The 17,656-nt window shown below is 35.2% G+C and overlaps 2 protein-coding genes across 2 annotated transcripts; one reads left to right on the top strand and one right to left on the bottom strand.

Moving 5' to 3' along the window:
- On the bottom strand, window positions 505-9,505 carry LOC109823872 (ferrochelatase-2, chloroplastic-like). Its single transcript, XM_020390294.1, has 11 exons — window positions 9,294-9,505; window positions 9,048-9,156; window positions 7,710-8,037; window positions 6,920-7,063; window positions 6,070-6,171; window positions 5,370-5,473; window positions 5,159-5,285; window positions 3,963-4,115; window positions 2,143-2,243; window positions 1,868-2,069; window positions 505-977 (listed from the first exon to the last, which is right to left on the bottom strand). Exons 1-11 carry the CDS (start codon window positions 9,340-9,342, stop codon window positions 756-758), a joined length of 1,641 nt encoding a protein of 546 aa, XP_020245883.1. The 5' UTR covers window positions 9,343-9,505; the 3' UTR covers window positions 505-755.
- On the top strand, window positions 12,390-17,132 carry LOC109824416. The gene is made up of 2 exons (XM_020391010.1): window positions 12,390-13,133; window positions 16,179-17,132. Exons 1-2 carry the CDS (start codon window positions 12,645-12,647, stop codon window positions 16,818-16,820), a joined length of 1,131 nt encoding a protein of 376 aa, XP_020246599.1. The 5' UTR covers window positions 12,390-12,644; the 3' UTR covers window positions 16,821-17,132.

Here is a 17,656-nt window from a genome sequence, read left to right on the forward strand (position 1 = left end):
GCTTCCACCCTTTAGGGTTTAGTGCCGAAAAACTGTCAGCGAGAAACAAACAAAGCACATGCGAAAACTAGCTTGTAACATGAAGCAAGAAAGACGAGCTTTGCGAGGTTCAGCAATGTGCCTACATACACGTATATCTCGTCTTTCTTGCTTTGTGTCGCATATTAGTTTTCGTTTGTGCTTTGTTTGCTTCCCGCTAAACAATTTTCCACAGAAATACCCTAAAGGCGGAATCTATACTGGTTCCCAACAATTGGTATCATAGCCGAATGTTATGTCAGTTCATTTCTCATCCTGAATCTTGAAGCGCTCGGTTGGTTTTTTCAGGAAGAGTCAGAAGAAGACTGAAGCCTGTACAGATTCAGAAATCTGATATGCTTGATTTTCTCAAGCCACTTGCAACTTGACAAAATCTGTTCATATGTCCCAATAAAAAAAATTACACATCTCTATCCAAACATCATGACTATATAAACTGCCATATGAGCCAACGAATGGAACAATAACAAGTTAAAAAAACACTATTGCTTCCTTGTCCAGGTTAAATGTTGCAAGTTTGAGTATCACATTCCAGTACATATAAAATATATAGTAATTGATAACGATGTCTTCGTGTATTCTAGAGCACTGTTATGAAGACATTTGAGGGTAAATAATCAACAGAAATACCCATATCGAAAAATCCATAACAGTTATATAACGATAAGAGACGAACAATTTTTTTTTCACCTTTAATTTCACCATCATTGTTGTCATCAAGACAAGGGAAGGATTCCCCATTGGTGCAAAAAGCCTTGGCCGGTGGTGACTTCCAAGACCAAGAGAGCGAGCACTGCCAACATCGCTGCTCGCCCATTCCATGTCTCGGCGCTCTTGGTCCATCCCCACTCCCATACAGTCACCGGAGGAGGAAGCTCTCCTCTCTTGGTGTCGTATGCTGCCAGTAGCTCCTCCACGCTCCCTAATGGGACGAGAGACTGCAACATAGACGACTTCTCAAGAACCAAGACAAGTTGTTCTAAAGCCGCATGAGCTAGTATTTTTTCAGGGTAAATTTCAGAAAACTACCGCGAATTTGGGGGGTTTAAACAAAACTGCCATAAACTTTCTATTAGATGAAACCACTAAAAAATTCAAAATTGTGGAAAAATACAATGAACTACTGAAAACGGTTGCCAACGGTATTAACGTCTTGGATAAAAGTTCTAAACTACCCTTGTTAATAACTTAATATCAACCCGAACCTGAAACACTCCCACTAAAGTCCGTAAGGGCAAAATTGTCCAAAACATGTGAAGCACATGACAACTTATCCTAACCGCCATCATGGATGGTTCTGTAATAATAATAATTAAAAGATTGTGGTGGTTTTGTGCAAAACACCCCAAGCTTGATCCAGGGTAGTTTTGTGAAATTTACGCTTTCTTTTGCGAAGTAGATGATGGTTATCTATCCTTGAAAAGTTGAAATAATCCTGAGGAAGGACTGAGTCAAAAGATGATCTAAGGATGAATTCAAAAACTCATGTCCCAAGAGACAAAGCAGTTTCTTGAGAATATCAAAGAAGAATAAATATATGTAGCAGGGTTCTCAATGTCAAGAGCGAAGAACGCAGGTTATTTCATTAACTTTTTTTGGAGATGTGTTCCTCATAAAGATTCAACAAGTTGAGTACAAAATTATGGTTTAGTTGGTGCATTCTTCGCCTCAGAAGAAAACTTGATTCTTTTCTCTATTTTCATCTGAGTTCAATTCATGGGAAAAGTAAACGCCTAAGCATGATGGTTTCTAAACAATCTCGGTAACTTCGCCTTCAGGAAAGATAATATCTCCAATCAAAAACCAGTTAAGTGAAATATTTATTTACCTGACGAGCCTCGAGATTTGAGACTGCCATTGCTCCAACATAAGGAAGACTTTCAATTACCGCATCTGCAAGATCTGCAATGAACGTAGGTTCACATCCTAAAGCAGGAACTCTCCCCCACTTTTCAATGCCAGACTTTAAAGCGAGCTCTTTGTACTCGACATCAATTTCTTCAAGGGTTTCAATGTGCTCACTCACAAAACTGAGAACCAAGGAGCAAACAATTAGAAGGCAAACATATTGTATGCCCATACAATGAAGTTATATAAAGGTACCTAATTGGGACAGCTAGAAGGCTTTTAACTCCTTTCTGCCCGAGCTCGATAATTGTCTCATCAGTATATGGCCTCAACCATTCCACCGGTCCAACTCGGCTCTGTTAACTCAGCCATAGAATTTAAGGTAGGTATTGTTAAGAATCTTGACCCCAAGATTAGTTTATTTTGATGATAACAAATATTATATGTTGTGTGTATTATGTGTTAACATTTGTTTTGCAGTATCAGAGCTATATCAACAATTATATTCAAAGAGATACTCAAGACATAGATGAGTTCAAGGCAAAATGAAGCAAAGAAGAAGATATACTTTATTGTCAAAATGTAATTTTATATTTTCTTTGCTTAGAAATTTGTACAAACCTTGATCACTCACAAACATGCACACACATAGTGTTAGAACACACTAACACATGCTTAGTGTGTTGGTTAACAATAGAAATCCCTTATGTTAGTCATTAGAGTTTATAGATATTGAGTGAGTCTTAAAACATTTCATTTATACCCTTTATCAATTAGAATCTGGAAAAAGTCAAAAGATCAAAGTTGTAGGTCTCTTCAAGAGCTTTTCAACAAATCTTAAATCACCTCATTCTGATATCGGATGAGAAAATTACAGTCAAAATACTAAAAAGAAAATTCCAGAATCTGTGAGTTTACAGTGTAGTCGACTACTATGCCTTGTAGTCGACTACTAAGTAATTTTCTGACTTCACAGAGTCTGTTTAGACTCAGTGTAGTCGACTACTATGACTTGTAATCGACTACAGATACGGTTTTTTCAGATTTCAGGTTTTGAATAAGTGACTGTTTATATCCGTTTTGTGTACGTTTTTAGGGGTTAAAAACTTGTCTTTTCAAGGGCTATAAATAGGTTATAAGTTCAGAAATTTGCAGAACTAATTCATACACATAAGATCAAACATTTGTGCATATTCACTCTCTAGTTTTCCAGATTTTCATGCTAAGTGTTTAGAAAAAGAGAGTTTCTGATATTGCCTTGGTTTCAATCATTCTTAGAGATTGTATAAGCAATATTCAGAGAGTTAAAAGAATCCTAAGCTACTGCTACACTTCACTACACATTCAAGGCTTATAGGATCAATTGTGTTCTTGCTTCAAAAATGATTTCTCTCGGGTTTGAGAGGGTTGATCTCTTGGTTTAGAGATTGGGTGGCAATTGGCATGGTCTTGTCAATTGGGTTTGTAATTTGCATGGTCTTGCAAATTGGTCAGGTTTGCTTTTGATTTTGTAAGGTTTCAAAATCATAGTGGAAACTCTCAAGCGGAATTTGCTTGGGGACTGGATGTACACCAGGAAGGTGAAACCAGTATACATGCTTGTGTTTGTGATGTTCATTTTCTGAGATTGTCATTCTTTCTTTGCAATTTATAATCTACTTTGCAAACTCACCCTCTAGTGTTTAAGTGTAAAGCTTCCGCAGATTTTTATAAGAGTGCATTCTATTCTTAAGGATCACGATCCTACACTTGGTATACATAAGCAAAATCAGACCCTACAGGTATAAATGTTGGTAATCAGAAAAAAAAAACTTTAGAAAATATTAACTAAGGAACTATTCTGAAAATTGTTACACTCATTCAAACTTAACCGTATATAAGTAAATTGTTATATTAAATAGGAACTTAAAAAATTAGAAATTTTTTAGTTAATTAAAGACTTGCGAGTCAGTTGCGACATGAAATTCAATACATAAGGCATAAAATGCATAAGATACAGGAGTTGGTGGGCTTCTTTTCTTGTTATTATATCTAGGAAAAGTATGTGGAGGGAGCATAAATCAATGATTCATTACCTGGTAGGCAAGGGTGTATGCATTTGTGATTCCTCGCTTTTCCAGTTCTTCCATTATTAAATCCACACACTCCTCCATTTCTGCTTTATATGGATCTCCGGCTTCTTCCACATATGCGAGAGGTACTCCATGAGCACTAAAAAAAATCCTAACCTAAAACCAGTCAACAAACTGGATTATGAAATATAATAATAACAGCTCATACAGTGAAAGGAGAAAGCATATGATGCTATGAGCTTGAAAATGGATGAAGAAAGCATACTAGAGAGTAGATAAGAGAAAGAACAAATACTATTGACGAAAAGAAGACAACAGGAACTTAAAAGCTTGCAGGTTTAACTCATCAGTATTACATATTCAACTTCTATCTCAAAGTCCTCACAATCAGGGTTCTATTCCCAGTAAAACACCAAATTCATGTAATCAGATTTAATTAAGTCTTCTTTAATTTCCACTAATCTTTTTTAGGCAGAAAATCCTCACTTATCAAATATGAACATTTAAGTTGTATTCAAATTTTACGATCATCTCCTGCTTGCAATCATGTCATAACTATGTTCTCCAGGAGTGAATCATCCCTTAGTTCTCAATTTGTTAGAGTTCTCAATTTCATTACCAATTTACCATCAATTTAGCAACTGGCATACTTTGTTTAAGATAACTCTTTCCACTCTCTCTAAAAAGTTCAAAAAATCTGCAGCAGAGTAAGATCTTTTCTAGCCAGTCTCTCTGCGTTTGTCCACCGATTAGCATTCTACTAAAGGGAAAAAAATCCATGTGTTACACTCATAACAAGTCCAGTGAGTGCACTGTATAAAAAGCAAGGGAAATAGCCTAAGAGCTTATCTGAGAGTTTGGGGATACTGCTTAACTATATTTTTGTCATAGAAAAAGCTCAGTACAGTTTTTTTTATGGGTTTTTATGAAGCTGCTCTTTAGAGTCTTAATTCACTTACACAAGCATGCTATTTTAGGTCTTTTGGCAATGACAGCATGTGCGTTTCCACACTCCTCAGCAAGGAATGTACAATACATCTGTTCTCGGAATCTGCATATAATTCCACAGCTACGACAAGCATTTTACTAAGGGTACCATGAAGGTATAAACTTCAGGGAATCCAGTACGTAAATGCGTAAACATATACTCTTAGTCAAATAGCATTAAGTTATAAAATTAATCAAATAAGCAAGAGTACCTCTTCAGGAGATCCAAATTTACGCAGCTCCTGCTCGATTAAACTAACCATGGCCTTAATGTATCCTTCACGCTGGTACCATGAAGGTATAACTGTATGCTGCATGTTAACTAAATATGCATCCTCCCTACAAAGCTAAATCAATGTTATAAGATTCATATTGCCATATAAAAACATCACAACAACATTACCGAAGGTTGAACTGCACCACCTGAATATACCCTCTAACAAACGAAGGCTTGAGCCACTAGTTGATATGGAGAATTGTGGATAAAGAGGAAGCACAACAAGTTTTGTTATTCCGTCCCGTTTTATCTGTAAGAAGTCGAAGGATAGAGTTAATTATTAGGGTGTAATAATTGCATTTTCTACTGTATGATTTAATTAGTAGTTCATAATATAGTTGTCTTGTTGTTCACATATTTTTCATGGAACTAGAAATACAGCAAAATCAAAGAGAAGCATATACATTCCATCATTAACTTCTCTGATATGGAATATCTTGCACAAGGTGTGAATTGCAGCAAATGTCCCTTTCAGAAATACTATAAATAGCCAAAGAAAATGGTATTTATCATAGTCACATTTCCTAGCTATTGAAAGATTAAAAGAAAAATGTGAAGTGGGTCTAGGAATATTTCATTTGTAACAAATCTTTTTGGCAATATTTGAATAACTGTGTGCAGCATTTGCTTATCTACGTATAAATGCAATTCTGCTGAGGGAACATTGAATTTCTTTTCACATACCACTGCTAGTCTATATGTGAAGGGAAATACACAAAACTAGGTATTGCCATGCATCAAAAAATAAATAATTTAAACTACAAATCCAATTACATCATGGTGCATGTACAACATAACCGGTAAGACACTGTTTTTTGAATGTGCATTCTGGTTTAAATGTCTTACCTGTTCAATGGCTTCTTCAGTGAAAGGATGCCAATAACGCATTCCAACATACACCTTTGCTGGGACATTTTTCTCACACAAGGCCTTCCTCAATTCTTCTGCCTAAAACATGAATAGAAATATATCAATGTTAAGAATGAATAACTAGTTGCAATTCGTCAATAGCAAAGTTTAAGAAGGAATTACAATAACAACGTTTATATTAAATCTTCTTTCTTTGAAAATTGAAACAAATATGATGCTTCTCAGGTACACTAAAAAGGGAAATTAAACATGGATAGCATCATTCAAATGGGAAAAGTAAAAAAAAAAGATAATTGTTAGCTTCTCTTTTTCTACCATCTAGAGCAAACATTTACAAACAATTTGGATATAGGGAGTTGAAGGTTCATCTACGTATCTTGTATAGATTTAAAGAATAAATGAATCATTACCGGAGATGTAGCCCAAGACCATCATAAATTACGGTGAAGCAGAAACTGTTGTCAGAATGTTTAAAGCCCCAAAAATAATGAAACATATCAATAAGCAGAAGGGCCTTATCCAAAATTTGGCAGAGATGTCATGATTATTAAACTCTATGAAATTTGAATATCTTGCATACAAATCAAGTATGCAAAAATGTTCTTTGGTTTATATGAAAGAAAGGGGAAGAACAATCACCAAATCCTGTGTGTTAGTTAACCCTGTGATCCAGGTAAAACATGGAACTACAAAGGTGCATCATAATTGGTTAGGGAATTTGGTGTGCACATGACTTATTTTCAAGCCTAAACGGCATATTCAAAGTCAAAAGAATTACCAATTAAAGATACTACTATTAATATTAACAAATGACTTGATAGCATGCCTGTGCATCTGTTATCTGCCTCAGTGGAGAACCGCCACCAATGGAAGCATAGCCTTCTCTGCTCTTGGGTGCTCTGGCAACAGATATAAATTGTGCCAAAGGCTTCTGAAGAAAACGGAACATCCTAGGAAGTCGAATAATGTCCTGTAATTTAGTATAACCAATTGTTAGGGTATTTAAAAATAGGATTAGACATAATAGAAAAAAGATGAAACATATGAAGGCAAGACCAGCTGCAAGAAGAATATGCAAGCTACAAGAGTGTTGTTGACATATCACTGATGAAGAGATTTATAAGATTGGGACCATCATTGTTTCATCTTTTTTCTATCTCGCTAAGATAGTAGTTTTTTCTATTATTTTACAGCATTCAAAAATCCAATTAGAAAATGCCTTAACCCATAAAATCTTTGTGGTTTAGCAGCTAATTAGCCTTGTCTCAGAAATCAGTGAATTATTTCTCGTATTTTCTATTCAAGGCTTCCAAATAATATCAATGCTAATGTGGTATAAATTTTAGGTCCAACATTGAAAATAAATTCTCCAACTCAATCTCTTCTTTCCTTTCAAATATTTAAAAAATAGAAAAACTTGAAAAATTGAGATTATATTTAAAGCCAGTTCGTGATGCTAGCAGTAAGATCAGCACAAATAATTTCCTGATGAGTTTTTGTAATGAAGACAAAAGGAGGAAGATACATCTAATACAGCAGTGCCCTAGACGCATTCCAGCACATCAACAAGAATCACAAGAATATAACAGTATGAATGAAACATAAAAAAGGTTTACCGGGTCAGCGAAAAGATTGAACAAGAAAGGTTGCACATCTTCAAGGGTCTCTGGACCTCCAAGATTGAGCAGCAATACGCCAACTTTTTCATTACCAGTAAGGAGTGTGCTTGCTACTTCCTGAGCTTTAGAGGTCATCACTACGTCCGAAGCTGATGAAAGTGTCTCGAATGATCTCCTGTGGCCATGTGAAGGTGGATCATGAAATGTTGGGTTATATTTGGCTACTAATGATTTCTTTAAACGAGATGATCTATTCCAAACTTCCATCTGATGTCCAGGTAATTGGTTCGGCGCCTGAGTTGTACATGCTGGTCTGGGAATACATCTGCAGTTATAGCAAAGTGAAAAATAAGAAGATTTTCTCAGGTTTTATTGCATTAGTTGCTGGAAAGTATTGAAGTGATACACAAAAAACATAGATAAGAGTTATAGCTACTTCTTTTGCAGTAGCAAGTTCAAGAAGAAATTCAACAAATCTTTTTTTCCCTTTTTTTAATTATCATTTGCAACAAGCGAGATAAGAATAATCATGCAATTTTCCAACAATAATCACAGGACACAACATCACTGTTGATAACTACAATTGCTTGAGAGCTTGCGAAGACAACCAGCAATACAAACATTTGAAACACAGACGGCAGGTACTAGCATAAATCAGAAGAACTTTAATAAGAACATGGACCAACAAAGTAATCAGTAATTTATCTTGCCTCATACACAACAATATTGATTGTTACAATTCATGTCCTAGTTTGTTTGTCAATAAGCAAAGAAGCCTCCATGTGATTGGTTTACTCTACTTTTTGGTGATACGATAATTACCATAATGGTGATGGAGAAGTTGCCAGTTTTAGGAGGAACTCTCAATTTGGACCTCAAAAAGGCTACATAAGGTTTGACTAGAAGGAGAGTAAGATGCATATCACTCTTTTGATGCAGATTTGCTCCCAAAACCCTATTCTTCAAGTTTCCTTAGATAACAATTGACCTATTCATCTCAACTTTTATAGCATTCTACCCCACATTTCATGTTACTGAATGTTTTTTTTTTCCCCTATTCACATTGCACCAGGTAAGAATATAGCTAAGCAATTCTGCATCTGAAACAGCAGAAGTAATGCACTCTCCACAAAATGCACGAAAAGGAGATTTATAGATTGATTATACAAAATTTGACTGCTGAAATCATCAAATTTCTTATTTTACTCCAAGTGACCATAGGAATATAATAATGTCAGTTAATTAACAAACCCCCATATGACAACAATGCCAAAATCAATTAAAAAAATGGCAGCAGATATCATACTAGAAATAAATTAATAAGTAAACAAATACCTTGCAGATAAAGAAGCTGACTGAGTGAGATTAGAAGAGCCAAGCTCTAAAACACCCATCTCTATTACTCCTCGTGTGCTGGCTTGATTAGATGATGACAGTCTCTCCCCTAAATTTCAACAAAAAAAAAACCCAAATTTAGAACTGGGCCATCAAATTTCTTCAACATAACAAAAACTAAAACATGGGTTCTTCTAAATTTGGCTAATTTAAGGATTTCAAAGGGTGAAGTGAAGAAAATCTTACAGTGAGAGGCTGGAGAGGGAAGGGAAAGGGCCAATACTTTTATCCCCATTTGAATGGATTATTAAGAGAAGAAGAAAATTAGAGCTCCAGAAAAAAAGGGAAAAAAGGAGGTCGATTTCAAGTACGATGGTGGATTTTTTTTTTCTTCTATTTTTATTTTTATTTGATGATTTTTTAGGGAGGGATTTGTACAGCAGATAATTTATAAAAAACAAAGGATGATGAAAAAAATTATCAGAAACGACTGGTTCTGGCTTTGTCTGAGCACGGAGAGGTGCAGGATGGTGGTGAGTGTAAGATAGCGCTCACCTCTTGTGACAATTGGTTCGGGTCGAGTTCGGGTTTGGTTCTTTTGGGATGAGGGTTCTCGCAAGGCTGAGTAAAGATTTTATGGGAACACTCCATAAAATGAGATGATCTACATTAACGATGTAAATCATATAAGTAATTGTTCTAATAGAATTTTTACTGGGCGTAATAAAATTTATTTGATTTAATGTAAATTGAAGAGAAAATATGAAAAATTGTCAAACAATAAAGTACGTATTTAGCTTTCCAGACTTTTCGTTTTAATTGTAAAACATAGTTATTCCCAAGCACTACAAATGATCATAAGGGTTAAAATAAAACTTTTATAAGGGGTTAATAATTTAGTCCTTCAGATTATCGAATGAGCTAACTATGTTAATCTTTCTCCTTAATCCCTCTACCTTAACTCTTTGTCAAACGGAATGGGCTAACTATGTTAATCATTCTTCTTAATCCCTCTTCTTAACCCTTTGACAAACAGGGCCCAAGTAACTAAGATGTCCATATTTACTGTAGACAATGGAAGATCTTATAGATGTTAACCCGTAGATGATGGGCGCTACTCGAGTTTGTATATAGCGTGATAATGGATTGATTAGTTAATCTACCAATGGTCACTTTGTAGTTGCTAGTTTATGTTAGGCAAGAGAGTCTATGATTCTTGTGAATTGTTGAGCTATAGTTGTATCAAAGAGGGTGATTGGTAGAAATTTTATGTGTAAGTATAGTTTTGCATTTAAGACAATAAAAAGGAAAAAAAATGATGAACTTAGAAACAAAGTTTGGGATACCTAATTATGTAATTTTTTTGGTAAATTTGCTTCTGTTATTTTTAGTCAGTAAATTGGTATTCTTCACAAACATAGAAGGTTGCTGCTAAAAGTTTCCCTCTGTCATCTTTTTGCCATCCATTGAGAAATCTTTATAGAAAATACAATCATACAGAAAAAAAAAGAAAAGAAAAAATAAACCTCCCCCGCATTTGCCTTAATACATGAAGGTGTAATTAAATTGGCTTACATGAAAATGATACCCCATAAATTCAATTATGTCCTCCAACAAAAAGCAATACCTTACAAGTTTTAATGCAATCAGTTGTAGAAATTATATCATATTTAGAGATTTCCCTGCAAACCCTATTAATATCGCTGCTAACATTGCTAGGTATGTCATGTTCTGGACAGTGGGTGAAGAAGATAGACTGGCGAGACGTGTTCGTCGGGCTGCTAAAAATCTGAAAATGCAAGAAATCGCCATGAAGGGTACTGATCGATGGAGCTTTCGGGGACAATCTCTCTGATTTCAGTTGATGCGGCCAGTCTTCCTCTCTACCCTAGTTCTCACTGTGTTTTGAGTAGGATATGGTTGTTGTTGGCTTTTTCTTTTTTACTGTGTTTGGGCCTTGATGTATCAGACTACATAGTATCTAGTTTGTTTGTTTTTTTGGTCTTGGGTGAGAACACTATTAGTGTTAGTTCGGTAGGTGACGACCAGGTCCGCTCCTTACCAACTTCCCTACTGTGTTCTTACCTCTCGGCTCTGTTGTTGGTTTTTGTTCTTGTATCAGACTTCTTTTGAATATCTTTATATAATATATCTTATGAACATGGTACCTCACCCTATTTTTCAGTTAAAAAAAATTTTGTCATGTTCAAGTGGGCACCGTATCTAACCTAACCCTAACCCACCATTTCCCTTCCCCAAAAATTTAATGGGTGCGCACTCGTCATCAATAACATATTTGTTTGCCGCTTAAAACAATTAATTTGTTGATAGTGGAATTTTGTGGCGTCATCAGTATCTCATGTCCCAACCAAACTTAGTGAAATGACGTAACAAACATTATGGAAATATATTTTTGGAAGTGCTCATTTGGAAATGCTCATTTGGACACTAAATAAAGTAGTGTTGAAAGGGTAGAGACGGAATATTTTTTGGGGCCATTATCATGAAATTATAGTTGGAAGAGTAGTTTGGCGTGAACCATGATCGAGCAAGTGCTTGTCATGATCCTTCACTTATTACATTTAGAGTGGGCAATTTTAGCAAGGAATATGAGCATCACTTTGGACCACCTGAACAGAAGAAAAAAAAAATACCCAAAATCACCTTGGACCATTAAAAAATTCTCCATCTCATATACTTTGGGTAATTGTTTCTTTCTATTTAAACGGATCATTATATATCAATCTTTCATAGAAATAGTAAACTGATACTACTAACATTTTATTATAGTTTTGGATAACATTAAACTAAATATAAATATTTGACAATTATCTATTAGCTAGAACTACAAATAAAGGCAATCAACCGATCGCGTTGTTAATTTTGTTATGTTAATAAGTTAAATAGAAATCATATATTTATAATATATAAGTATTATTTTTTAATGAATTTGATATAACGATAAGGGCTAGATGCCATAATTTTTGCATTACTTCTCTGGTACGTGAGTTTCTTTTAGAAATAGGAAAATCCCAGGTGCGCTGGTCTTATATTATCGAAATAGTATAAATTTTTTATTATAGCAGTACTCTAAATATTAGCTAAGAGTTGTCTACATGTGGGGAAAAAAAAGTCAATCACCCTCCATTCATTATTAATATCCCCAAAACAAAGGTGCCCGCCAAATATAATACCCACGCTATAAACCTGAAAAAAGAAAAAGAAAAAGAAAAAACCGACTTTATTAATAAATTAATTAATTCAAGCAATCAATCTAGAAACTCCAAACCTTAATTACCTCCTAAAAATAGCCTCCATGTCATAACTAACATCATGTAACGTTAAACCGAGGCAAAAAGTTTTCATTCCTCTCTCTCTTTCTCCCCCCCTCTCTCATTTCTTTTGTCGCAGATCGACCAAAACCTCTGATCTCCATTAATCGATCCAAACTTCGATCAAACCCAAATGCGGATACCCAGAAAAGGTTCGATCTTTACACTTTTTGAATCCAAGCTCTCTCCCTAGAGTCTCCAATTTTTATTCAGTTCATCAATTTGTAAAATTGTAAAAGGTCGCAACTTTAGATAGAAAACAGAGATGAGTCATCATTCGAAAGGCAAGAATGAAGAAGATTGGTCGATTAGGTTGATAAAGGTTGTATCTTTCATGGTTGTATTCATGGCTGGTGCTGTTTTGGGATTATCACTAACTTCCCATATTACCCCTTATTTTCACACACAATCTGAGCTCTTCTTCCCTAAAAGAATGTACTCCACAAACTGTGCCAAGGATAACACTAGCTTAGCGAGTTTCGTTAGCCCGAGCAATTTGATGCATGATATGAGTGATGATGAGCTCTTTTGGAGGGCTTCATTGGTGCCGAAGAAGGAGAAGTTCCCATTTAAGAGAGTTCCGAAGGTTGCGTTCATGTTCATGACGAGGGGAGCATTGCCATTGTTGAAGTTGTGGGAGATGTTTTTCGCGGGGCACGAAGGGTTTTATTCGATTTATGTGCATTCTCTTCCCGGGTATAAGCTTATTGTCAATGATAGCTCTCCATTCTATGGGAGGCAGATTCGAAGTGAGGTATGGGTTTATGATTGTGTTTCTTGTTTATGTTGGATAGTTTTGTTAGTCCACATCGAGAGATTGTGTAACTGAATGATTGTAAGTAAAATAGCATTGCATTTGTGCATTGAAATGTAAATTTTTGTTAATTGAATAAATCAGAATGATGATTCTATAGACATGCACATGAACATAATAGTTTATTTTGAGTAAAATTCACTAGCTTAATTCATTGATAAGTAATGAAAATAGTTTAATTCGTTGATGATTAATGAAAATAGCTTTTTTTTGTTCGTAATTGTGCATTGAAATGCTAATTGTGGTGCTTTGCTGAAATTTTATTGATAATTGTGGTTTTCACCAATTTCTTAGGACCAAAGAAGTAGGCCTAAAATGTTAGATTGAGACGAATAATGTTTTGACATTTTAGAACCCTTTTAGGAGAATGTCCATTATTCCTTACCTTCAACTCTTTCACTCAAGTAGCATGCGGAAAAAAAAAACTTCGACAGGTGTGAATTCTTAATTGATTAGTCATGCCATTTCTTACAAATTGTCAATCATGTGGAACTCTTTCTCTAATTGGTTTGCCATGTCATTTCTTACAAATTGTCAAGTGTGAGGAACCTTTTTCCTCTTTTTGGTTGCCTCTTTTCTAATTGACTAACAGAGCTTTACCTTTTTCTTTTGCCCGCTATTGTATCTTACATTGGAACAATGATCTTATGTTATCGACATCTTATGATTTGATCTAAATGAGAGATGTTAGGCTAGACATGTTTTGTTAATGTATATTCACGATGATTTGTCATTGTTCACATTGATTTAATTTTCATTTCTAAACTCATTAAATGCTTATGCGATTTTTTTTCATGTCTTTGGTAAACGGTAAACCTAATATGTACATTAAACTGGAGGATCATTAGTTTCTGGCATGATACATTAACGTTTCACGTCAAAATATTTTGAGAATTTTTTCTCTTTTTTTTTGTTGAGAATTTCCAAAGCTCCTGTATAAATGTTCATTATTCCTTCGAAGGACTTTTATACTCCTAAGAAAAGTATCAAATTTGTAGGAAACCTGTTCTAAATGTTGCAGTTACTAGGGCTTGTGCTTGAAACCCCATGAGCAAAATATGACTGCAGTATATCCTTTTCTACTCAGTATCACATTGTATGTTATTAAATATTTCAGAACAAAAACCTTAATTTTAAGAAAATTCATACAGCACCCATACTGTCTACTTATTTGGCCTCCAGTTGTTCTTGTTTTATATTCAAATTTTAGTTAGGACTGTGTGGGAATGTTTATAAAATGACTATTTTGTTAAACCTTCCAAGCATTAAATTCTCATACCAATTCTCACCTTTAGAGAAGCAATGCTAAGAATATATGATGCAGAGAAAGCTGTAACCCTTTAAAATGATGGAAATACTATCTACCATTTAGGATTCAGTATGATTTCTTTGACAGCCTGGGTTGAACTTATATTGGTTATTTGTTTGTTCAATTGGTTGATGGCGTGGTGTACTAGAGAAGGAAAGGGGAGACATGAAACAATGCTTAGTTAGTTCTACGTGAAAGGATATAGCTTAATTGCCATACAATTTGCTGAAAATTACAAGTTGCCTCCTTTCGGCACAATTCTTTCATTTAGCTTACCTTCTCAGGTGCGTTCTCTATGATCGCACAGAGGAAATATCTTTTTTCTGTTTGATTATAATGAATAAAATTATTTGTCTAGTCATACGATTTGTATGTTTGATTATAATGAATACTGTTATTAGTCTAGTGGTACAATTTGAAGGAAAGGAAAAAGCACATTTGATTACTAAACTGAAGTATTCTGTGTACCATCTGATTTGAAACTGTCAAAACCATCAATTTTTTTTTATACCTGTAGCATAAAGGTAATCAAATTGGTGACTAATAAACCCTGGTTAAAAAGCTTTGTTGTCATCCTTACACTGTCATAATGAAGTTGGTATGGCAAATGCAAATGTCCTTTAGAACTTCTTTTGATGTAGTGCTAATCTAATTATAGAAGGGCAGAAACATATATTTCCACTTGTTTGAACTGTCACCCATATCTAGGCTCAGGGATATTCGTCTATTCTCGAGATTGCTTCTATTCTTTGGTCTAGGTTCTTTAAGTTAGCTTGGCTTTTCATCCAGAGAATTTGTGGGCTGCAAGCAAAAGATACTCTAGCGAACGAATGTGAGGCTAACAGCTTCCGACATATGCTAATCAGTTCTATTATGAACCATAAACAGTTCATAGCAACATTGTGGCCTCACCATTTTAAAGGACAAGTTTACTATGGTTTAGCAAATATTTAAGTACTATTACAACTAACTCCCTGTGCTTGCATGTATGGAGCCATACCACGTATCAAGGCTAACACCAACCAATGATGTACGTACCAGTCTTAGTGGTTTCTGCTATGTGCTTGTGTAACAATATCAGTCTTATTTCTTGTTGGTAGGTGCCTTCTAGACTAATTTTTAAAGTTTATTCTTCTCAGAAGATTCATGATATTTATCCTTTTTTTTTTTTGAGAGTATAGCACAGAGCAACATGCTCATTGAGCAGTGCACATGCAAGTGCATATAGGTAGATATAAATATATCTGTATACATATATATTGGATATATATTGGGATAATTGTCTGGACATCTTCGTGCAGTCGGGACTATGAAGATCTTTAGCATGTCAATTTTATTGTTAGCACTAATAGTTATTGACTATAAAAGTTTTGTTAATCTTAAGCTCTGTTGTCTCACCGCCATATTTCTGAAGGACTTCAAGTTCTTTTAAAAGATGTCAATAAAGCCAACAAAAACAGTCTTCTCCTGAGGAATTTCCATCATAGCATAGATACATAATTACTTTCATGCTATGTTTAAATTTATACGAATGAATGTTCAGAACTTGGAGCCACTGACAAGTGTGCTTTGCACATACAACATTCTGTAATTCAGTAAGCGTATGTTCAGTTACATATGCATATTATTTGAGTGGAGAAGGCATATAATTCATCCTGTTTGCTTATTATACGCAGGAGACCTCATGGGGTTCGATATCACTAGTAGACGCAGAGAAACGTCTCTTAGCCAATGCTCTATTAGATTTCTCCAACGAACGCTTTGTGCTCATCTCTGAGAGCTGCATTCCCGTCTTCAATTTCCCCAACGTCTACAACTATCTAGTGAACTCTATTCACAGCTTCGTCGAATCTTATGACGAAGACTCTCCTCGTGGCCGTGGTCGTTACAGTCGCCGTATGTGGCCCGACATTAAGCTCTCAAAATGGAGAAAAGGGTCAGAATGGTTTGAGCTCAACCGAGAATTAGCTGTGAACATTGTTGCTGACTTTAAGTACTATAATTTATTCAGAAAGTACTGCAAGCCCTCTTGTTATCCGGACGAGCATTATATCCCTACTTACTTGAACATGTTCTATGGAGCTCTGAACTCGAACAGGACGGTGACCTGGGTCGACTGGTCGAGGGGCGGGCCCCACCCAGCAAGATACGGGCACAGGGCAATCACGGAGGAATTCATCCAGTCGATAAGAGAGAATGCTACTCTCTGTAGCTATAACTTTGAGGAGACTAGCATGTGCTATCTCTTTGCAAGGAAATTTGCACCAAGTGCTCTGGAGCCTTTACTTAGACTTGCATCAACACTCATGGAATTTTGAACGCTCGATTCATACTGAACTATAGAAGAATTACACTGTTTTACTTCATGGATGTGTCAGAAAGGTATACTTTTAGATTTTTTTTCCCCAGCAAAACTTACGAGTGTTTATCTGGCTATCAAGGTTTTTGTTTACAAGCTAGAGAAGTATGAAGTGGATTATGAGGGAGATACTGATCAAATGCTAGTGATGTGAATACAAAGTGCAAGGTTACTTTCTTATATCATTTTTTGCTCTATATATGGAATTTTGGTGCATGATTGTGCATCCTAGGATTGATTTAGAAGCAATGCAGGTCAAATTTCAAGGGGATGATTTGTCTACTATAGTTTTTTTTTTTTTTGATATATCAATGTTAAGGGGTAATGATCAAAAAAGCCAAAGTCCAAACATGTATAATTGTCTCTTAGTTACTGAAGATTCGTTATCACTAAAGCATACTTTTAGTTCCTTTTTTTCCCTTCCCTCTTTCCATAATTAAGATTGTATCATTTCATTTCTTGATGAAGTTGATAATTTACTCAACACCTATTACCAGTATTTTTGCATCAGAAAGGGAAAACAGGACCTATGAGGCTCAAGAAAAAAAGTGAAACTGAAAATTTTTCATTTTTTTTTTCTAAATTTTTTCGGTTTCGTACCATGTGATAACTTCACCATACATAGAACCTAACAGTTATCTTAAACTACCCCTTGAAAGGAAAAAAAAAAACATGGAGCAACATAAACTTACAGTGGCATCAGCACCAGAGCCAGTGCTAGAAAAAAAAACCAGTACACAACAAATAAAAACAGAAGAATTAGGAGCTCCCTTCAGTCCAAACAACGAAAATAAT

This window comes from Asparagus officinalis, chromosome 9, assembly GCF_001876935.1.
Source record: "Asparagus officinalis chromosome 9, Aspof.V1, whole genome shotgun sequence".
NCBI classification, from domain to species: domain Eukaryota; kingdom Viridiplantae; phylum Streptophyta; class Magnoliopsida; order Asparagales; family Asparagaceae; genus Asparagus; species Asparagus officinalis.

What these genes read in the sequence shown, in the direction of transcription:
- LOC109823872 (XM_020390294.1), bottom strand. Translation starts at nt 9,342, where the DNA reads ATGGGGATAAAAGTATTGGCCCTTTCCCTTCCCTCTCCAGCCTCTCAC. An exon ending in TCAATCTTTTCGCTGACCCG is followed by an intron (nt 7,064 to 7,709) that starts GTAAACCTTTTT and finishes ACTAAATTACAG; the next exon opens with GACATTATTCGACTTCCTAG. An exon ending in CAAATCTCGAGGCTCGTCAG is followed by an intron (nt 978 to 1,867) that starts GTAAATAAATAT and finishes TCTATGTTGCAG; the next exon opens with TCTCTCGTCCCATTAGGGAG.
- LOC109824416 (XM_020391010.1), top strand. Translation starts at nt 12,645, where the DNA reads ATGAGTCATCATTCGAAAGGCAAGAATGAAGAAGATTGGTCGATTAGG. An exon ending in GGAGGCAGATTCGAAGTGAG is followed by an intron (nt 13,134 to 16,178) that starts GTATGGGTTTAT and finishes TATTATACGCAG; the next exon opens with GAGACCTCATGGGGTTCGAT.